This window comes from Tasmannia lanceolata, unplaced genomic scaffold, assembly GCF_043159265.1.
Source record: "Tasmannia lanceolata isolate RefF3 unplaced genomic scaffold, GAP_Taslan_0.1 ptg000008l, whole genome shotgun sequence".
NCBI lineage: Eukaryota > Viridiplantae > Streptophyta > Magnoliopsida > Canellales > Winteraceae > Tasmannia > Tasmannia lanceolata.
Window position 1 is genome coordinate 14,967,548 of NW_027518685.1, and position 21,341 is coordinate 14,988,888.

At 37.2% G+C, this 21,341-nt stretch overlaps 3 protein-coding genes across 8 annotated transcripts; 1 reads left to right on the forward strand and 2 right to left on the reverse strand.

Moving 5' to 3' along the window:
• Positions 1–727: 727 nt before the first annotated feature.
• LOC143883281 (poor homologous synapsis 1) lies at positions 728–10,133 on the reverse strand. Of its 3 annotated transcripts, none has more exons than XM_077386624.1 (8): positions 9,824–10,133; positions 5,451–5,525; positions 3,829–3,894; positions 2,351–2,454; positions 1,958–2,241; positions 1,211–1,299; positions 1,093–1,120; positions 728–977 (listed from the first exon to the last, which is right to left on the reverse strand). In XM_077386624.1, the coding sequence occupies exons 1-8, from the start codon at positions 10,079–10,081 to the stop codon at positions 904–906; spliced, it is 978 nt and encodes a 325-aa protein (XP_077242739.1). In that variant the 5' UTR covers positions 10,082–10,133; the 3' UTR covers positions 728–903. The 3 variants fall into 3 exon arrangements, with proteins under 3 accessions (XP_077242739.1, XP_077242738.1, XP_077242740.1); XM_077386623.1 differs by having other exon boundaries at positions 5,451–5,567; XM_077386625.1 differs by lacking the exon at positions 5,451–5,525.
• A 690-nt stretch (positions 10,134–10,823) lies between these two features.
• On the reverse strand, positions 10,824–16,252 carry PRS3 (phosphoribosyl pyrophosphate (PRPP) synthase 3). 3 transcript variants are annotated; one of them, XM_077386627.1, is made up of 8 exons: positions 15,819–16,252; positions 13,370–13,425; positions 13,110–13,231; positions 12,827–12,922; positions 12,304–12,372; positions 12,084–12,212; positions 11,495–11,594; positions 10,824–11,230 (listed from the first exon to the last, which is right to left on the reverse strand). In XM_077386627.1, exons 1-8 carry the CDS (start codon positions 16,202–16,204, stop codon positions 11,097–11,099), a joined length of 1,092 nt encoding a protein of 363 aa, XP_077242742.1. In that variant the 5' UTR covers positions 16,205–16,252; the 3' UTR covers positions 10,824–11,096. The 3 variants fall into 3 exon arrangements, 2 of the variants coding, with proteins under 2 accessions (XP_077242742.1, XP_077242741.1); XM_077386626.1 differs by having other exon boundaries at positions 13,110–13,425; XR_013252352.1 differs by having other exon boundaries at positions 11,093–11,230; positions 12,107–12,212; positions 13,110–13,425.
• A 1,438-nt stretch (positions 16,253–17,690) lies between these two features.
• On the forward strand, positions 17,691–20,422 carry LOC143883284 (putative disease resistance RPP8-like protein 4). 2 transcript variants are annotated; one of them, XM_077386629.1, is made up of 3 exons: positions 17,691–17,777; positions 17,892–17,944; positions 18,080–20,422. In XM_077386629.1, exons 2-3 carry the CDS (start codon positions 17,942–17,944, stop codon positions 20,141–20,143), a joined length of 2,067 nt encoding a protein of 688 aa, XP_077242744.1. In that variant the 5' UTR covers positions 17,691–17,777; positions 17,892–17,941; the 3' UTR covers positions 20,144–20,422. The 2 variants fall into 2 exon arrangements, with proteins under 2 accessions (XP_077242744.1, XP_077242743.1); XM_077386628.1 differs by lacking the exon at positions 17,691–17,777 and having other exon boundaries at positions 17,809–17,944.
• Positions 20,423–21,341: the final 919 nt, after the last annotated feature.

The window sequence follows — 21,341 nt, forward strand, 5'->3', positions numbered from 1 at the left end:
TCCTCCGTTCCAATCAGCCATTCACTTTTTAAAATAGTAGACTTTTTATATGATGAGGCCAAAATAGTTGATCCACATGAATGGATGATCTAAACCATCCATTTTTTTTTATATGATTCACCAAAAACAATACTGTATATTTTGGATGGCCAGTATTACCACCTTTCAGCAGCCGGACTTTACCCCGACTCTTCTAGGCTAAGAGACTCATTCAAGCTGGTTTGACACAACAGATGGTGACGAGTTTAGTGAGGATGGTGGTTATTTGAAAATTTGACCTCAATATAAGGGTAGTTCAGCCATTTTAACTATGTTTTTTGTATTTCCAAAGGAGCCATTTTCCCTTTTCCCTTGTGGTTTATGCAAGTGCTAAGGAGTTTTAAAAGGCACTTTGAATGACTAAGCAGGGAAATAATATTTCCACCAGCCTTTTCCCATCATTTCCACACCCTTTTGTTTTTCTTTTCCTCGGAATGACTATTTTCAGGAAAAGACAAACAGAAGAGCTTGAAGATGTTCATTTTTAAGAAAATACAAAAAAAGGTGGAAATATCATTTCCCTACGGCACATTGCAATGTGTGTGGGTGATGGATGTAAATTTCTCCCCAATACCTACCAAAAAAAAAAAAAAAAAAAAAAAATTTCTCCCCAATGGACTTGAGCCAGAGCCGTGGGAAAAGAATGGAGCGGAAATGCTGTCATTTTCCAGGAAAGACAAAAAAGAGGGGGTGGAAATACCATTTCCCTATTGCATATCGAAATGTGTGTGTGCGCGCTCGTGTACGCAAAAACAAAAAAACACAACGTTTACAAAAACAAAAAACAAAAAAAACCTATACAGAGTACTGAGTCACCAGTGAAAGGGAAAGAGCTTTACACTGAACTGAGAGTAGGCTATTTCATCAGAGGCCAGCAAAAGGTGAAAGCAAGTCACCTCCCAATTCATCAATAACTTTCTCTACTTTTGCCAACATATCTGGTGGTAATAAGAACAAAAACAGAATCAACCGAGTTAAGTTTAAGAGGCTAGCCTAATATTGACCCTTTAGATTTACAGCTGAAAACTATGTAGTAGAGAGATATCCACCTACCGTGGAAAGTGGAATCAGACATGTATCTCTGCAAACAAGAAATTTTTCCAAGTGTAAAAGACGTATCTTAAATTGTCACAGTAGCAGATTCAAAATGAATGTGATTAGAAGACAATACCATGACTTGGGACTTGAGATCAAATTCTTCTGGCACCATTGGTAGCTGTGCAGTATTCATGGAACTGGTCACAGATATGGGAGCAGACGCTGCAGAGCAGAAATGTTTTACATAAATCATCTCACTGTTTCATTTTATTTCAAAGGATGAGCTACGCATTTGACGGGTGTTTTAACACGGACAGTATCACTGGTGGATTCTAAGACTTGCTGAACATTGAAGTTGGCTCGGCTTGCCAAGAAGATTCAGAACTCATTGAATTCACCAGTTGAGAGTGGCCTAATGGAGAATTTGAACAAATTGAACCGAGTAAAAGAATGCATTTAGATAAAAGGGGAGGAGACAATTACAGAAATATTTACAAAGAGGGTGAAGAGAAGATAGGGTTCAAGGTTTGAGGAGAGATCCTCGACTACAGGGTTACGGTTAACAAGAAGAGGAGATTTTGATCACTTTTGTTTGTTGGGGTAAAGGTATTTAACACCAAAAGATGGGGACTGTATGCAGAGAGAATAAAACCTTGTGGAAACCAAATGTACTGGCAAAGAAATCGATCAATTCAGGGAAGAGAGTGGTTCTGTGTCTTGAGGGTGTAAAGGAGAGCTTTAAAATCAAATCTAAGCTGAGAGTTTTTTTAACATCAAATACAAGTACATCTGTACACCAAGTACACACACATACTTGCATGAATTTCCCATATAGTGCCCATAACAACTTCAAATGTAAATTGTAATTTGTATATCATACCTTCATTGTTTTCGGTTGAACAGCCAGTTAGTAATGCTGTGAAGCTAGGAGGCAAGGCTGAAAAAATGCCTTCAAAGTCATGTGAAAACGGTTGCTGAGAACACACATGTTGCTCATTATTGACGTCAATAAGCGGCATCTCAGGAATATAACATTCATTAGGGATTTCAAGGCTCGACTCCAGTTGCTGAGAACACTCATGTTGCTCATCTCTGAAGTCCGTAAGCAGCATCGTAGGCATATACATTCCACTAGGGATTTCAAGTCTCGAGTCCTTGCCACCTCTGTAAGAATAAAACCCGCACATAAGTTATGCTCTAAAGCATCACCTCTTTTTAACAAGCAGAAGACAGTGAAAGAAAGGGAAAGAAAAAGCAAACTGAGCTCTTTCACCTATATTCAAGTCCACTTGAAGCAACATATTCAGACTGAAATGAGTTTTCGCGTCCAAAATCGTTTCTTAGATATCCAACATCTAACACATCCTTCAAGTTTTCCTGTAGTAGATGGAAAACACCCAAACTAACATTACAAGGCTAGAAGAGAAGTTGGGCAAATGCAATCACCAGACTCCCAATGTTGGAATGGTCTTGTTCATGGACACCTGTGACCAGAATCTAGCATTGTAGCACTTTTTATCAACGTCTTATTCTTAAACTTTTATACAGTAGTGACAATCTGCCCTGTTATAATTTTGTGATTCTATGGTACCAGTCATAAATCTCTGCTGAAAAGATGTGTTGCCACACCGGTTGCTTCTTTCCAATTTTCCATAAAGTGAATGATATATCCAACTTCACACAGTATTGGGGAAGTCGAATATTTTGTGACTTCTGTGAACATTCGTACTCAGCAACAGTTTTCTTTTGAAACATTTCAAGCTCAACATTTTCATGAAACTCTATTCAATATGTGAATTACCATATTACCGGCCCCTCTTTCAACATATTATTCTCTAGTTCTAAAATTTTCTTTGAGCTTTCTTACTCGAATTATTAACGCCATTCAAAAAATAAAATAAAAAGTTTTAACATTTTCTTGTCCATATAGGATAAAGATATCAAGGTTCCTTATTTCTAGTTCTTCACAAAAATCATTTATTACCTCAGATTTCTAGAATGCTCCTGTTTATTTGTTGAAAGTTACTTCCCTAAACCTTGAGATGATTCTTGCTTGATATGAATTTGTTTAAGGTGGTATGTGTTGATGCTTGTAGTAGACACCCGGCTGAGTGTTTAGTATCTTCATGTATACCATTAAATTCATACAGGATTCCTAAACAAGTGTACAAATCAAAATATCTCGACCGTCAGGTATAGAGTTTTCTAGGCAGGTGCAGAAAAGTCCCAAATTTTAGAGCTGAAAACTCATAGGATATAATAACAAATAAAAACGAATGAAAGATGTTTTTTTTTTTTCAGTAGGTAAGCTGGCTTGAATCCACAAGGCTGCAACACAAAGCACCTTCCAACTGAGATGTGGGTTCAAGCCCTCAATAGACGACATGGTGAGGAAGCAATAAATTAAAAATTAAATTCTTCTATTTTAGCATCAAAGATGACTGAACAATAAAGTTACGAAGATGTTTTGGTTAACCGTATTTTTCATTGAGGGCCCTCAATGAAAAATATAACAAACAGTAAATTGAAAATCAAATTCTTCTATTTTATTAGCAACAGATGACTGAACAATGAAGGTAGAGAGAATAGTTAAGTATTGATAGTTTTATGAAATGCTACAAGAACACCCACTGATTCACTGTTAGGGGGATTGTTACATGAGCCCCAGAACTACTTTAATAACTGGCACCATGAGTTTGAATAATATTCCAAAATTCTAGAATGAACTTTATGTTATGATTATGATTTCACCTTTACAGCATTTAAGAAGGTCTGTGCATCAAAAGTAGTAGGAAACCTCAGTGCAAACTTCTGGATCTGCAAATTCATAATAAGCAGTCTCAGTGGCAACGATTCTAAAGGAAACAGTAAAATTTAAAATATTAAAATGAAAATCAAATCACTAACTTGGACTTTATACCAGCAAACCAATAAAGAGTAGAAAGCTAGTGTGGAAACATCAACCAATATAAATAGATGGCATATTAGCAGATCATTGACTCGATCCAGAAGCTGGGAATCCTAAAGTTTCTCAAGTATGAATTGCAGTAAGGCAATCCATACTTGATTTTGATAATCTTCATCTGCGCGTAGAATGACTGTAAGAGAAAGTAAGATAAAAAAAACTCCTATATGTCACAGTTACAGAATCAGAGACAAGAACTAGCTAATGTGGCAAGCAATGAGGAAAGTGGCGTCAATGTGGAATGGGTTTCCCACAATTATCATCTTAATTAGAGATGACTATGATGTGTATGAGCTCTTACATAACGATTTTTTCTTTTTCAATAAAAGAAAACTAATGTGGCACCTGAGTTGTGTAACTGTGTCTGACTTGTTTAACTAAGACAGCTTGTGTTTTTGTTTTACAGTAGTAAGGTTTAGTTGTAAATTTAGCTATGGGCATACAATTTCTTGTCAACTTTATACGTGGCCATTAGTAGACAATCAGTTTAGGAAGCAATGACTACATTTCTAAGTGCTTATCTTCTTTAATTAACTCTCTTCTATGTTCCTTATTCTGGCATAAATGCTACTATGGAGTCCAGGCAATATTTGAAAAACATGATTTGACTTGAGCACACCCAGCTCCACTATTCCTCTTGATAGAAATGACGATGAGAGTCACCCACTCAGATTCTATGACAGGGGGGAGAAGGCTGTGTGGTCGACGCGTTGGGAGTACCTATTGATGGAAGAAGGGCTCTAAGCGATCACGAACGAAGACGTGTTGAAGTGAAAGCCCCAGGGAGGCCAGAGCAACTCGAATCATAAGTTTTTCATTACCATAAAAGTGAAATAAATTTTTGCATTGACTCACCAAGTTTTCAAGTTTTTCCATTAACTGGGTAGGGCTAAAACTGATCTGACTCACAGAAGTTCCGAGTCAAGAAGGCAAACTCTTAAACATTGAAGATGTAAAAGATAAGAAGCGCCTTCTAATTAAAAGTTAAAAAATAAAGGGGTAATCAGTCATTTAAAATAAAGATAAGAATATTTTGTCTTTCCACCACTCATGACATGAACTTACATGATATCCAGTTGCTCAACATATGTTTCATCAGTCAGAACCAACTATGATTGGCTAACTTGGAACTAGAAATCTATTTCAAGAACGTCAGGGTACTATGGCCTTCTTAGGGTACACAGGTGGTAGTTTAAGCACATAAACAGTTAAACACCATCAATATATCATCAAGAACCATATTGACAGAGTTAAGCTGCTTGCCTGGCCGGCCATAAGAATCTTTGTCGAAATCTATTTCAAGAACGCCAGTGCTCTCTGGCATTCTTAGGGTAGAGGTGGTAGTTTAAGCACATAAACACCATGGATATGTCATTAATAACCATATTGACATAGTTAAGTAGCTTGCCTGGCCATAAGAATCTCTGTAGCTTGAAAATACGACTCTGCTTCCCCGTATGGGGCATTGGGTGACGCATGAGACCTGCGGCCAGGAGAAATGGAGGTTGGAAACAAAGTGCTCTTCCTGCATCCCCAGTTTTTAAAAAAATTATCAAAGTCTGCTATTAACACTCTGAAAGTCCGGGTTCTTTCTTCACAAACTCATAGCCCCAAAGAGGATAAATAAGGTAGAAAACATAATCAGAAATGCTATGGAACAGAATGCAATTTCCAAAAAAAAGCTATAGTCATTCCCTGCTTTGATGCTTGAAAATTTTAGCAAGGAAAGCACACACAGGAAAAATAATAATTGAAGGGAAAAAACACAATTTTTTTTTTTTTTTTGAAAAAACACAATTTTATACAATAAAATACCTAAATAAGCAAGATAAATGATCTTAAAGATGTATTTTTTAATAATAATGATCTTAAAAATGTGTAAACAATAAACATCTTTAAGATCTGCATGGACCTAAATGATCAAATGAAAAATATCTACTGTAGAAGAATTGGATAGGGCCACCTACACGAACTGTGTCAGTCAGTTTTAGGTCACTTTACCAGGCCCATACTAATGCATCATTAACAGCATTTCTATAAATAAGTCAAGTGACATTTTTGAATAAAAGAGTTCGTAGGGTTAAGAGAAAACCCATATGAACAATCCCCTCTTTACCCTTTTGTTTTCCTTTTCTTCTTCTCTTCTTCCTCTTCATCTTCTGCATTTCATCCTCCATCTCTCTTCTCCTATTTATTTCTAGTTCCTCTATTGTATTTTAAATCTATAGATTTATAAAGCATTACCCTTAAAAAAAAAGATTTATATAGCATGGTATCACAGTGGGTTCGAATCTAGATGGCGGCTGCTGTTTCTATTCACTTTTTTTTTGTGTCTATTCACTTCTCACAAAGATAACAACTGTTGTTTATGCTCCTATGCATCTTTATTGTGACAAGCAGGCAGACCCTTCGCAATGCTTCTAACCCAGTCTACCTTGACCATGAGAGGACCAGGCACATAGTGAATGACTATCATTTTTTGCAAGACTAGGTGGCCTCCTACCTACCACCATCTTTTGTTGTCATGCTTGGTTGGATAATACTATAGTGGCTAATACTTTAGTGTGAGCTTGTTTTCATGATATGTTGGGCAAGATGGGCATGTCTGACATTTATCATTTATGCTACAGTTTCAGTGTAGAATAGTTTGATAGAGCCCACTTATACAAAGAGTTTCAACAACTTTTATGTTGCTTATCAATATTGTACACACTAGATGCGAGCCATCTTCTTCCTTTCAATATTGACAAATGGTTGAGATGAGAGAAAAGACATATGAACTGTTCCGTCTCTCCCATTTTGTTTTCCCTTCTCTTTCTCCTCTTCTTCCTCTTCATCTTCTTCCTTTCATCGTTCTTCTCCTCTTTATTTATGGCTACTCTATTATATATTTAATCACTAGATTTATGAAATCCACAAAATAGGGTAAATAAAGCTCAAATCTTTGTAAATTAGGTAGAAGCTACACCTAAATTTTACATATAGATTTCTGAAATTTCCTTCAAACTAAAAAAAAAACATTTTTAACAAATCAAGAATCTAATGCCCCCTGCAACAATTTCCATGGAATTAAAGAAAAAGACTGGCAAGTTTTCCATGAATTCAAAGATCTAAACAATTTTACATGAATTATGAGAAATCCCTAAAGCCTCAGTAAGTTTTAAAAGAAAAACAACCAAAATTTCCATACATCAAAAACGTAAAACAACGTTTCATAGCTTACTTAAATGCATCTTTCCACAATTAGAAAGACTAATCAGAAACTTGACCAAGAATGAGAAAATTCATCATACAATATCTAAATTTTTTCTAAAATTCATCGAAAATTACAGTGAAGGCCTCATGACTTTCAATGAATTCAACACAATAATAGCCATACAAACCATAACGATCCGACCTAAATGATGGCAAGAACTCAATCAAGATTTCTAAGTTACTTTCAGGAAAATTTACTCTAAATAATGCTTGAAAAGCATTGCGAGGCTTCCACAAATAAAAAGAAACAGCATGAAATCCTCCAAGCTCACTCAAACGAATCTCTCTTCAAATTGAAACATGTAGTTCTCAAAGGTTAGTAAAACACATTATCAGGAAATCAAGCAATATCAAAGAAATAAATGTAAAATCCCAGAATTATGCCTATAGGCACAAAAAGGCATGAAAGGCCCTGACTTCCATGAATCCAAACCGAAATGCCAGAGTCCATTAAAATCATTTTTAAATGACTTCAAACACACACACAAAAATCAACGAATAAAAGCCAGAGGACAAAGCTTATGTATACAAATCTTTCCTCACAAAAAACATTGTAAAAATAACACTAGGATAGGACAACCAAAAATCCCTGAATTTCAGTGGCATCAATTTTCCTTGAATAGAAATGAAAACATAGAAAACGGCTTAAAAGATTGCAAAAGGTTCACAACTCAAGATCTCAACACAAAGCTTTTCGAAGCTTTACTTACACGGATCTTTCTTTAAAGGATCTAAAGAAAATCAAGTAAAACATCATGAGATTTCCTCAAATCTCACTCGCATGAATTGTTACTTCAGATAGAAACATGGAAATTATCAAGATTACTTAAAGGCATTACCAAGAACTCGAGCGAAAATGATAGAACTCAGTCTAAAATACCTAAGATTGTGTTGAACACCATACAAGAATCCATTAGATTCCTCTGCCATCTCTACAAACACTAGAAAACAACTTAAAGGCCGTAAAACATTAATACATCCAAAACTGCAAAATAAATCTCTAAAGATCTTGAGAAAAGCACGTAAAAAATCACAGAATTTGAAGAAACCTAGCAAGGATCCTGAAAATCGAACAGACATGGATCTTTTCCGATTAAAACAATGCATTAACAGGAAGTCAATCAACAATGAGAGAAATCAGTCTAAAACACACAGATTTTGTTGAAGTCCATATAAAAAGTCATTAAATGAATATGCAATATCTACAAACCCTAGAAAACAACTTGAGATGTCGTAAAAGCCCCATAAATCAAGAACTGCAACATAAATTTCTTCTGACAAAGATCTTCAGGTAATCATCCAAAAAGAGACGAGAAAATTTCAAGAAACTGAGAGAGAGTGGCAGAGCATGGAAATCGAACACACATGGATTCTTTTCAGATTGAAACGATGCATTAACAGGAAGTCCATCAACAACGAGAGAAACCAGTGTAAAAACACACAGATTTTGTTTAAGTCCATATAAAAAGTCATCAAATGAATCTGCAATCTCTACAAACCCTAGAAAACAACTTGAGATATCGTAAAAGCTCCATAAATCAAAAGCCGGTACACAAATCTCTTCAGCGAAAGATCTTCAGGCAATCTTGTAAAAAAAATGACAGAATTTCAAGAAACACAGATTAAGTTGCAAGAATTCTGGAAATGGAACTTCACACGGATCCTTCTCAGATTGAAAGAATGCATTAACAGGAAATCCATCAACAACGAGAGAAATCAGTGTAAAAACACACAGATTTGTTTAAGTCCATATAAAAAGTCATTAAATGAATCTGCAATCTCTACAAACCCTAGAAAACAACTTGAGATATCGTAAAAGCTCCATAAATCAAAGCCGGTACACAAATCTCTTCAGCAGAAAGATCTTCAGGCAATCTTGTTAAAAAAATGACAGAATTTCAAGAAACAGAGATAAAGTTGCAAGGATTCTGGAAATGGAACTTCACACGGATCCTTTTCAGATTGAAAGAATGCATTAACAGGAAATCCATCAACAACGAGAGAAATCAATCTAAAACACCTAGATTTTGTTTAAGTCCATATAAAAAGTCATTAAATGAATCTGCAATCTCTACAAACCCTAGAAAACAACTTGAGATATCGTAAAAGCTCCATAAATCAAAAGCCGGTACACAAATCTCTTCCGCGAAAGATCTTCAGGCAATCTTGTAAAAAAAGATGACAGAATTTCAAGAAACAGAGATAAAGTTGCAAGGATTCTGGAAATGGAACTTCACACGGATCCTTTTCAGATTGAAAGAATGCATTAACAGGAAATCCATCAACAACGAGAGAAATCAATCTAAAACACCTAGATTTTGTTTAAGTCCATATAAAAAGTCATTAAATGAATCTGCAATCTCTACAAACCCTAGAAAACAGCTAGAGATATCGTAAAAGCTCGAAAAATCAAAAGCCGGTACATAAATCTCTCCCACAAAAGATCTTCAAATAATCATGTAAAAGAGAAGAGAGAATTTAAAGAAACAGAGAGAAGAAGGCAAGGATTCAGGAAATGGAACTCACATAGATCTTTCCTCCCATTGAAACGACGAGGATCGCCGGATTGGAGAGGAGACAAAGGGAAGCGAGGGAAGAAGAGGAAATCCAGTTGCCTTTGCAGAGAGTTTTGGATTTAGGGAGAGGTTTGAGAGTGAGAGAAGAAGAGAAAATGCGAGGGAAATTGAAGAAGCGAGAGAACTCCACTTGCCATGTATGTTGAATGGGGATGACACTGGAGTTCAGATTATCGCTACTCTGTAGGAATGTTAGAACTCCCGCCATGGCTCTCTCTGTCTCTCTCTCTCTTTCTGTTTTTGGTTTTTCAGTTTTTGAGGTGGAAAAAGGTATGAAATGCGTGAGCTCAGGAGGAGGTATTTATAGGCGCTAGGTGGTGGGATAAGAGAGGGAGGGAATTTGGTCGGTTAGGTCATTTGCGTCATTTTATAAAGAAATAAAGACGACAAGTGTAGAGCGGAGTTTTTATGTGGAGAGCTCATTTGTTGGGCCCCGCCATGCCCCACAGATCTGAAGGTAATAATCATCCTATCCTACGCAAAAGATTTTGGGGTCTTGGTGCACGTCCATGCAAATTTCAGAATTTGGTAAAGGCTGGTGATATTGGCACTAACATGTTTCGATAATTGCACTAATCATCTCGCCTTTTATTATTTATTAAACAGCTGTCAAAGGTTATTGCAGTCCCAAAACACAACACGCCCTAAGTAGCCACTTAATAAAGAAAGGACAAGCTGAGTTTGTGCAATATTAAAACTTGGTAGTGCTAATATCATTAGCATTCGGTAAACTGAATTTTCCAACATATTCGACCATCCCTCCCTCTCACTCTCAGCTTGAAAGGGAAATGCGGTGCATGGTGTGTTTTATTTAGATCATTAATTAGTTTTTAACTAAATAACTTTAAGAGACGGGCTTTGCTAGGCAATTTCGCAGAAAACAATCTTGGGACTGAATTTTGCATGAGAGAATGAATAAGACAAAATCTGCTGAAAAGAGACACATAGCAGGCAGCAAGAAACAACTCAAATTTTCATCTGACATAAATAGCATTTTACATTACAAAATGTCTCCTCATACTCCTCAAATTGCACTGCATAGTTTTCCAATCGAATAAAGAGTTTGTTAAGGAAGGTGATACTTATTACCCCCTCTGTTCTGGTACATACACAAGACCATTCCTTTATTTCAGCATCAATGAAAAAATAAACCAAAGGAAAACAAAATTCTTCTTTCCACGGGATCCCTCATCTGACTCCCTGGTTAAACAGTACTTAGATAATTATATCTGAAGGGAAGCCGCGATGGAGCCAGCAAGGCTGAGGACTTCAAATGGGGGCTTGTTTTTCACCTCCTTCACTGTCAAGGGGCAGGAGTCTGTGATCCAGAAGTAGGTCAGCCCCCTGTCTGGGACTCCTGAAAGAAGAGAAAAAAACAGAGGAAGAAGGGAAGATTCAGAATAAAACTATCCAAATTGTCAAAGTTCATTTTAGTTTCATTCAGCAAATGTGTCAGGAATAGTCTTTGAGTGAAGAAGGATAAAAAGGAATTTAAGGATCTATGACTCAGTTTCTACTTGAACAGGCCTCCTTACCACTTCATGTGTGAAAGGAGAACAAGAAGAAAAACAGAACAAATTTTACATGAAAGGGCGATAGAGGACCAAAGCAGATTACATACCTCCATTATCATGTTCAAACCGTTGCCATGAACTATTAGGGAAGATCCCATGCGTCACATAGGCACTGATCTTCGCTGCACCTTTATCAGCCAGCACTTTCTACAGATATAGAAGGGCGTGGTAAGAACAGTATTTCCAAGTTAAACCCTACATTATTTCAATTTTTTATGGATGCTCTATTATCTGAAGTAACCAATAAAGTGACAAATAATGAGCTGCTAAATTTAAATTCGTAAATGGTTCAATTAATCAAACTCTAAAATATGAGAATGAGAGGAAGAGAAAAAAAAAAGGGGGGGGGGGGAGGGGGCACCGGTCACATACATGTATTGCCAAGTGGGGCCACATGAGGGATTTGGCAAAAACAGTTCAGCAAGCAGTTAATTGGGCTTGTCGTGTCACACGACACACTTGCCACACCCGAAAAAATTTTACCATTCAAAAAAAAAAAACTCTAAAATATATGTGCCACATTAAGACACATGTACTCCTTGGTGTGGGAGTACAACTGTACAAGAACCCAAGCTACACATTAGAGGATGCTATCATGAAAAGAGATACCATTTATCTCTCCTAGGATTTGAATACCTGGCATTCAATCAGAGTACCACCTGATTGAACTAAATCATCAACTATCACAACATGACGGCCTCTGGGATTTCCTTCTTTGAGACGCACAAACCGCTGGTTGCCTTCCCTAACCTTGGTGCAGATAATCTGAAGGTTGAAATTCTTTAAAAAATTAGGCACACGACAAAGGGTGTAGAGAATACATAGTGAAACACAATTAAGTTGTTAGGAACATTACCACAGGAAAATGTTGGAGCTGCTTATGGAACCTTTTCCATGCGCCATCATCAGGAAAGGCAATCGAAATCTAAAGTAGAAATGAGGCATACATGGTCACAGTCATACTCCAAAATTTTCAAATAGACAATCACACCAAAAATATTGCAACTAAAGTAATTTCGGAAGTTCAATGGCCATTTAGAATGGCAAGAGCAGCACAACGACTTTTGTTCTCAAGGTCAAGAAACGACTTGTGTACTTCAGGTCAAGAACATGAGGAAAATTAAGATTATGATATCAGTATCTGAGATTCTGGTTTCAGTAGCAAAAACCAATTGAAACTATAAGCTTTATAAACTTTTTTGGCACAAAACCGAGGTAGGTATGTACTTTGTCAAGTTCCGGAGGGTCTCAGCCTTTGGAGTATAATGAAATCAAATGGAAGCATTTGACTGTCAATTTGCATTGGATATTGACTGACAGTAAAACAGAGGAACAACTCACTATTAGCAGGAATTCAGTTCAGATATTATCTGTCTTACATTTTCAGAATCAGGGAGCTGCTGAAGTCTATTCATAAGCAAAGGTATCCCACTCTCAAAGCAAGGCAAAACATTATCACCGAAGTAGAATCTCTCCTGAAATACAACAGGGTGAGAAGAAATTAAATATCAGTCCATAAAACAGCTAGAATCATACCATTCAAAAACAAAAAAAAAACAAAAAAACAGCTAGAATCATTGGACTGACAACACAAAAAGAGATATGTAAATAGAATATACAATATAACAAATTTCTCTATATGTATAAACTCATGGGGCCAACCTGTAAGGCATGGATATCAAAAGTCACTAAACTAGTAGGTCCGCCCCTGGAAATAGGTATATTTGATAAGATTCTAGCAAGAGTGAATGCTGTTGCAACATCTCCTTCTTCTTCCATACGCTCTGAAGATCCCGTGGGGAAAAAGGGAAGGACAAGTGTGAACGATGAGACAAACATCCTTGGCAATGCATATATAATGGAGAGTTGCTCAAAAATTACTCCAGGGGAAGTAAATGAGGCCAAAAAAGCTACGTGCTGACCACGAATGCCATGAGCATTAGAAATGAATAAGTTGGGGAATCCATCATCAAACGTCCTAAAGCATGGAAGTGCACAAAAAATATAGTCAGTTTATGGTAGATACCTCCCTTAACTTCATAACTTGGATTTACACAGAAAAAACCAAAGTGTTTGAAGGAAAATTTACTCTGTGATGGTAATAGTTGTCTCATGAGATGCATATTGATTTGCACTATCAAAAGCAAACTGGTGACTCCAATGAAACCAACTTATAAAAAAAATTTAAGTAAATAAATTGAGAACGATCATATAGGATAGAAATGGAACTAAACAAGTGCAGAGACCGTTAGGTGAGAAAATAGGAGAATGAGTTCTGCCTCAAACATAGCATTCAAAGCATTAGAGAGCCATGACCAATACAAGAGGTAATTTTTCCTTTGATAAAGACAATAAAAGAGGAAATTTACTTTCACAATACACAATGAGCAGGAAAACTCGCAAGTGAATCGTTTTAATGATGGTTTTGTTTCCCATATAGACATGCATTACCTTGCATGATTCATTGTCATGCGTTCCATGCAATGGGCGGCTAACTTCAAGATGTGTTGAGAGGAGACACATAAACTCATGAAGTGTCAAGTTGCAAACGCAGCATAAGTTGGTTAAAATCCTCATACATGGGATCAAAGCTACAAATCAGAGTTTGTCACTCTGATTGCAATGGCCAAATAGGAAATTGGGCCCAAATTGATTGAATGGGACACCATTGAAGTAGGAGTCCTTAAATCACTTGGAAAACCAGAACTCCAGGACTTCAAATTTTGGCTGAGTCCCAGCTACAGAAGCTAAAAGAGAATTACACGTGTAAAAGTGCCATAATGTTGCATTCCGAGCTGAACGCACAGTTAGCCAGTAGCAACTAAAGTCAGCACACAATCAACAATACCGAACACTCAGGTTTCAAGTAGGCGGTTAACTAGTCATCCGTCATTTGCCATAATGCAAGTTCCAAAAGGTCTGAAATTGCCATAATGCAAGTTCACAAAGAGGCCAAGGGTATCATACAGTGGCAACTCGCACTGAAGAGATGGCCACTCTCATGAAAACCAAAACAAGGAATCACACGATTACCACATTGCCTTAAGGCGATTGCATCACGAGTTTACAAGGTGAGCAACAGAGATAAAGCAACGTAATTTATTTTTATTTTTCCTTTTCAGGGTAAGCTTCAATGGATTGATATAAGGCTTGATTCTCTCCTGGATGGTCTTCACATCTAGATGCAGATACAGACACTAAGACAACTCAACATTCCCCAAAAACCTAGATATGGAATACGGGAGTCACATACACACATAGAGATATTTAAACAGAGTAAATAGACCATGTTGGGCACTAAGGAGGAGGCAGTTTCCAATCACTATAAGCATGAATAATATATGACTGTATTTGGTACTGTATATGTATCAAATCATATCCAGACTTATACTTTGGTATAATTAAAATAACAAAGCAAATAAAGAAATATATGACTGTATTTGGTACTGTATATGTACCATACCATATCCAGACTTATACTCTGGTATAATTGAAGTAACAAAGCATAATAGTAGATGGTCCTCACAGATGCATGAGTTAGATAGGTAATCTCCACGATTGCAGCTTCAGTAGACCAGTGTGAAGACTCTTTATGACACAATGGTCATGTCAAAGTATAAACAAATAACCTTATAACATGGATAAGTTTGTATAATTGATCTAAAGGTATACAACCCCCGTGTTTCGCCAAAATATCACATAATTTCTAGAGTTCAGCAGATACAAGTGAATATTCATGGATTCCATTCTGCTCATTGGTTGGACAAGTTAGGCATGCAATAATCCTTGTGTCCAAGAATTATTTATTCTCATACGTGAAGAGAATGTATAGCAAAATTCAATTCAATAGAACTTTCCAGTGAAAACTGAGATGAAGGTGAGTAACTGAAGAACTTCTTGAATTTGGAACTTGGAAGTGACTTGTGCCAAAAACATCATATGTTCTATTTAGACTCTTTGGAAATCAACAGAGATAAATGTTGAGACTCGACATTGACCAATTCAGCCCTAAATTTCTATCTTTTGCCATTGCGCATGTCAGAACAAAAATTCCTTACTTGTCATTAGAATTTAGAAAAAACAAAAAAACAATTTCTTCATGAAGTCTAGATACGATCAGAGAGACAAAAGTTGAAGATTTTTTTGTGATTATGCTACAAAACCTACTTTCAAGCCAAAAAGGACAACAATGCCCTCATCAATACCAGAATTCAAATGCAAGAACAATCCATTTTATCTTCTTTTTCTCAAGTACTACATTTTCCGCACCCATTCATCCACGAAAAAACCCTAATTCCACAGAAAAGTAGCATAATTCAAGCGCAAAAAAGGAATCTCTCTCACAAAATGAAGAACAAAAAAAAAAATTACCTCCATGAAATATTTCGGAGCTCGATCGCATCGGACTCCGCAGCGACTCTCTCGGCCAGCGCCTTTGTCTCTGCACAGTAGAAAAGACAGACCTTCTTTGAATTCTTAGAAGGAGAGGGATTCAAAGAAGCTGCTGCCATTGTAGTAGCAATGGAGTTATGAATGAATTGGATATGATCTCTGGTTTCTGACATGCTATTCAGATGCCATTGTCTACAGTTTTCGAAGCTCGATAACTCGGATCGAACCTGATTTTTCGATCTCATAAAACAGAGCTGTGATTTTTGAAGAATATGTAGAGGTGATGGGGTTTTTAGGTTTTGGAGAAGGTGAGATTCAAAGCTAGGGTTTGTAAAGAGAGATGAGAGTGACAAAGTTGCCGCCATTTGGTCCTTCCTTGACTGCGGAGAATCCTTTTCTTCTGCACGTCTCTCCGAGGTATGAACCTTTATTCCATAAATATAGACTTATAATTTCGAGAAGGATACTGATGTTGGCACTACGATGTTCTGATAACAGCACTAAATCAGGTTGCCTTTTCTTATTAAAACAGCTGCCAAAGGTAATTACAGTTTTACCAGCTCGCAAAAAGCTCTGAGTTTGTACAATTATTAAAACGCTGTAGTGCCAATATCAGTACCCATTTTTGGACAATGAGATAGGAAATGACTGAAATGTCCTCATTACGTAGAAGGATACCATTTTTAATAATTGCACAAATTCAGTTTGTCTTTTCTTTTTTAATTGGCTTCTGACTTCTGAGTGCTTTTGGGAACGGTAATAGCCCTTAAATAATAAAAGACAAGATGATTTAGTGTAATTATCAAAACATGGTAGTGCCAGACTGCCAACATCAGTGTCCTTCTAAAAATAGCACTAGGAAATGACTGAAATGTCCTCATTAAGTGGAATGACTGATTGCATTCATGCATGTAACAATGGATGCTAGGATTGGCAATTTGGCATGATCATTGGACAGATGGTGTGGATCAACCAGAAGGAATGGACTATATGTTTTCTTTCTTATACGGTGGTGTGGATGGCATTTTACTGCGAGGGGCGAATATATCATTTCCCTTTTTAATGGGCCCCTTTTCATCACATGGGACACCCAACTCCAGTGTATGTGGCAATCAAATCCGTTGAATCCTTCTGACGTGAAGTACATCAGCCCCTCTGAAGTCATTGATACACTGCTGCACAAGCGATCAAAAGGGAAGTGATACATGTGAAAGGGTTGATGTACTAAGTGTGGAAATGATCCAATGGATCTGATTGCCACGTACAGTGGAGGTGGCTAGCCCATGTAAAGAAGCGGGGCGAATTTATCATTTCCCTAATCAGATCATCTAATCAAATAGCAACATTTGATAATGGGCCAAACGACTAGTGGCCCCACCAAATCAAAATAAATATAACCATAAAATGTCTCATGTAAGTGCCATGGCATGGATCAAACAATGTGAGCAGTACGGATCAATTAAGCAATTGCTCAATACCACGGAATCAGCTGAATGGAATAGAATACCGATTCTAATTCTGGATTCCGGCTATCCAAACGGCCCTAGGGGCTCAGCTGCTTATCATTAATCGTCTATCTAAGCAATGAAAGCTTGGCAAACAATTTGAGCTTTCCAAGTCCCTGTATGGAAGAGAAATGGATTATTCCTTCGGATTTTTGTCGTTTTATCAAAATGTCGTGATAAAATCGCAACATCTAGAAAAGGTTAGATATTTGTGACTATGCATCTCACCCTTATCTTTATGGAAAATGTATTTTAGTAGTTAGGATACTCTCATTGGTACCTGTATTTTAAGTGAGAGACTTGCATTGAGTACTAGTTTATTTTTTTAAGTGGGGAAGCTATATTTTTTACCTTGGTTTCAATGGTGGACAGTAGGAAACTTCCATGCATTGAATTGGAAGACAATAGGGCAAAACAAGGAGTAATTCCAATTGTAAGCTTGAATATTAGAATTCTATATGTCATTATATTGCACCCTTTCTCATTTCTTAGAGCCATAAGGCTTCTGATTTCATATAAGACAAGAAATCTTTGGTTTCCTCTTCAGGAATATGTCATTGGGTGCCTTTCTTTTTGTGAAGAAAACAAAGATAGTTCATGGTGAGCTTGGTTAATTACAGTAGGAACTCTATTTATTGCAACACTTTCTGATATGCTAAAGAGATATAAAGCCTCTGATTTTGTACAAGAGAATATCTGAATTTCCTCTCATTTTATTCTCTTCTTTCTTGGAAGATGGCAGAAGCTTTACTGAATTTCTTCATACAAAGATTGAATTTTCTGTTGTTGGAAGAGGGGGAGATCATTTCAGATATGAGAGATCAAATCAACCAACTCAAGCAAAAACTCGAAGAGATTCTATGCTTCTTAGGAAATGCAGAAAAAAGTAAAGAACTTCCAGATTGGGTGCACCAACTAAGAAATATAGTCCATGATGCAGATGATTGTATTGATAAATTCATCATTCAGAAGTATAGCCTAGACGGGCACGATACATCATTGTTGAATGCTCCCTTTGTGACAGAATTGGAGAATATCGAAGCACGGCTCGTCGAAATTTTAGGTAAAAAATCTCTCCCAGACACCACAGATACAGGTAAAAAAGAAGATAAGAGCAGAGGTGAGGATGGGTGTTTCTATTTCATGATGAATTATATAAATTTTCTTTATTACCTCAAATACTGCTTTATGTACTGTTGTATCTTAGATAGGAAATCTCTGCCAAACACCACTACTTCTGATGCTGATGGAGGTGAGGAAGGCTGTTCTTCTTTCATGCTGAACTATAGAAAGTTACCTTATTACCTCAAATCATGCTTAATGTACTGTTGTATTTTCCCCGAGTACTATTGGATACCGAAAGGGAGACTGGTTCGGCTGTTGGCCGCAGAAGGACTAATACATGAACGAGAAGGATCCGTTGTGGAGACTGTAGCTGAAGAGTATATTGAGAAATTGATTAGCATGGGAATGCTTCAATTGGATGAAAAAAATTTGTATACCAGGACCAAATTCAAAGTCACCAACCAATATCGTGAACTGTGTCTCCGTATGACAGAGGAAGAAAATTTTATTACTGCCTGTGTAAGTTATGATACCCAAATCCCTCATAATGCTCATCGTGTTTCGATTCATGGCAATAGTAAAAACCTTCCACCCAACTTGAATAATCTGCCGATTCGATCACTATTTGTGTTTGGGATCAACGGGCTTTCTGGGGACTCGTGGAGTTGCTTGAAGTCTGTGTTTTATGGTGTCAAATTGTTGCGGGTGTTGGATCTGGAAGAGATTAAGATTAACAGTTTACCCAGTGAAGTGGGAGATCTGATACACCTGAGGTATTTGGGATTGAAAAAATCAGACTTAAATGAGCTTCCAGAGAGTCTTGGTAACCTCCGAAACCTAGAAACATTAGATATCAGATGGTGTGGGAAGTTAACAGTATTATCCATCAATGTTTTGAATCTTATACGACTAAGGCATCTGAAAATGTTCAAGAATTTCAGTGTTAGTGGGATGAGGTTGCCTGCAGGAATTATGAGATTGACGAATCTCCAAACTCTCACCGGTTTATATGCAGGCGGTGGCATCGCCAAAGAGTTAAGCAGCTTGACCCAACTCAGAAGGCTGGGAGTGATGGATGTGTCAGAGGATCACGCAAGTGAGCTATATGCCTCTATCAAAAACATGGGGGGACTTATTTCTTTGTCTCTGGAAGGAGAAAAACGGTTCCGCACGGAATCAACCCTCCACGTAGATGAATTTTCGCCCCCACCACTTCTTAGAAAACTTCGTCTAGAAGGGAAACTAGAGAGGATGCCCAACTGGTTTATCTCAATGGAAAACCTAACAAAATTGAGACTAGGCTTCTCTCATCTATCTGAAAATCCAGGTTCAGTACTTCAGCTGCTTTCCAATTTGAAAATTCTGTGTCTGTGGCATGCTCACGATGCGAAACAAATAGGGAGAGAGTTCTGCAGTGCAGGTGGGTTTCCAAATTTGGAAGATTTAAGTATTGCATCTCATGTTCTAGAGGAATGGACTGAGGTAGAAGAGGGAGCAATGCCAAGGTTAAAGCGCCTGCATTTACACAACTGTTTGAAACTGAGGTTGCTTCCCGAAGGATTGCAGTATGTCACCACACTCCGACAGTTGGACTTGCTGCCTTTACTCGATGATCATGAATATAGGTTGAGACCTGACGGAGGCGAGGATAACTACAAGATCAGACACATAGCACATATAAGTTATATCACTACGGGTATGTTGGAAAATCTCCGTGCATCCAGGAAAACATGATCCGTGCCTCTTCAGATAGTGAGTTCATGAAATGGTATGTTGATTTCAGCAATGAATTGTTTATCTTTTCTTTCTTAGATTGTGTAAAATAAGGTCCATGGGGCTTGAGGGTCATATGACTTGAGTTCTTGACCAGCTGTTGTTTTATGAACCAGTACTAGCTTTTTGTATTTATAGGTAAGCTTATATGAATCATCTCTCAATTGTTGTTGTTGTTGTAGCTCTATAGAGCATGGTATTAAGAGAAAAAATAAATGAAAGAGAATATTATCAGTTCAATTGTGTGGTTCTCTATTTTTTTTTTCTGTCATACAGTATTATAGAAACATTGCCGACCCCAACTAGTTTGGGACAAAGGCTTTGTTGAGTTGAGTTGAGTATTATAAAAACATTGGATATCAGATGGTGTGGAAAGGTAATGACACCCTATTAATAGGGTGCTCGCGCATTGCCCTATCACGTAAAGATTTTTCAGCAAGCAAGCAACATTCAACACTAATAAGAAATAGGTTTCTCTCTAGCAGAAAATCCAGCTTGTCCTTGCGTTCCATCCGAATTTGAAACAATTGTGGCATGCTGACGATACAAAAACTAATCAGGAAAAGTTCTATGGCACAGGTCGATCCCTAAATTGGAGGATCTTACTGTCACTTTTCATGTGCTAAAGGAAGGACTGAACTCGAAGATGGGGCAGTTTTGAGCTTAAAATATCTGTGTCTACTTAAAACTGTTAGGGGAAACACCCCTAAATAGAACAGATTACCTTTCACTTTAAAATTTTTGGAGTTGGTACCATTGCTTGATTATTGTTCTTAGAAGTTAAGACCCAATAGAGGTGCAAATAACTACGAGCTCGCACACATCCTGCTGGTAAGGTTTATCACCCCTTCCACAATGAACAGTAAGCGTACATGCAAAAGAATTGATGTCTGCCCCATCAGCTATAGAGTTCATGGACTGGTTTAATGGGTCATTGGTTTTTTTCTTCTCTTTCTCTTCTAATGAAAATAAAGGTTCAAAAATTATGTTACATCACTTGAGTGTTTTTGGAAAGTTTATAGGAATCATCTCTTTGTTGTTTGTAATTTTAAGAATCTTTCGTCTTTGTTCTAGCCTTAATACCATCATAGACTGCAAAAAAAATAGGGCAGTGATAAATCGACTCCCTATGTGTCGTTCTCTTTCCTCTGGGTTAGAG

Bases quoted from the DNA above. Each gene is read 5' to 3' on its own strand.
- LOC143883281 (XM_077386623.1), bottom strand. From the start codon at position 10,081: ATGGCGGGAGTTCTAACATTCCTACAGAGTAGCGATAATCTGAACTCC. The intron at 3,895-5,450 runs GCAAGCTACTTA...ATGAATTTGCAG, and splicing joins ACAGAGATTCTTATGGCCAG to ATCCAGAAGTTTGCACTGAG. The intron at 1,300-1,957 runs GTATGATATACA...TCTGCTCTGCAG, and splicing joins TTCAACCGAAAACAATGAAG to CGTCTGCTCCCATATCTGTG.
- PRS3 (XM_077386626.1), bottom strand. From the start codon at position 16,204: ATGGCGGCAACTTTGTCACTCTCATCTCTCTTTACAAACCCTAGCTTT. The intron at 12,923-13,109 runs GTTGGCCCCATG...GTTGTATTTCAG, and splicing joins TTGATATCCATGCCTTACAG to GAGAGATTCTACTTCGGTGA. The intron at 12,373-12,826 runs GTAAGACAGATA...TTTCTACTTTAG, and splicing joins AGCTCCCTGATTCTGAAAAT to ATTTCGATTGCCTTTCCTGA.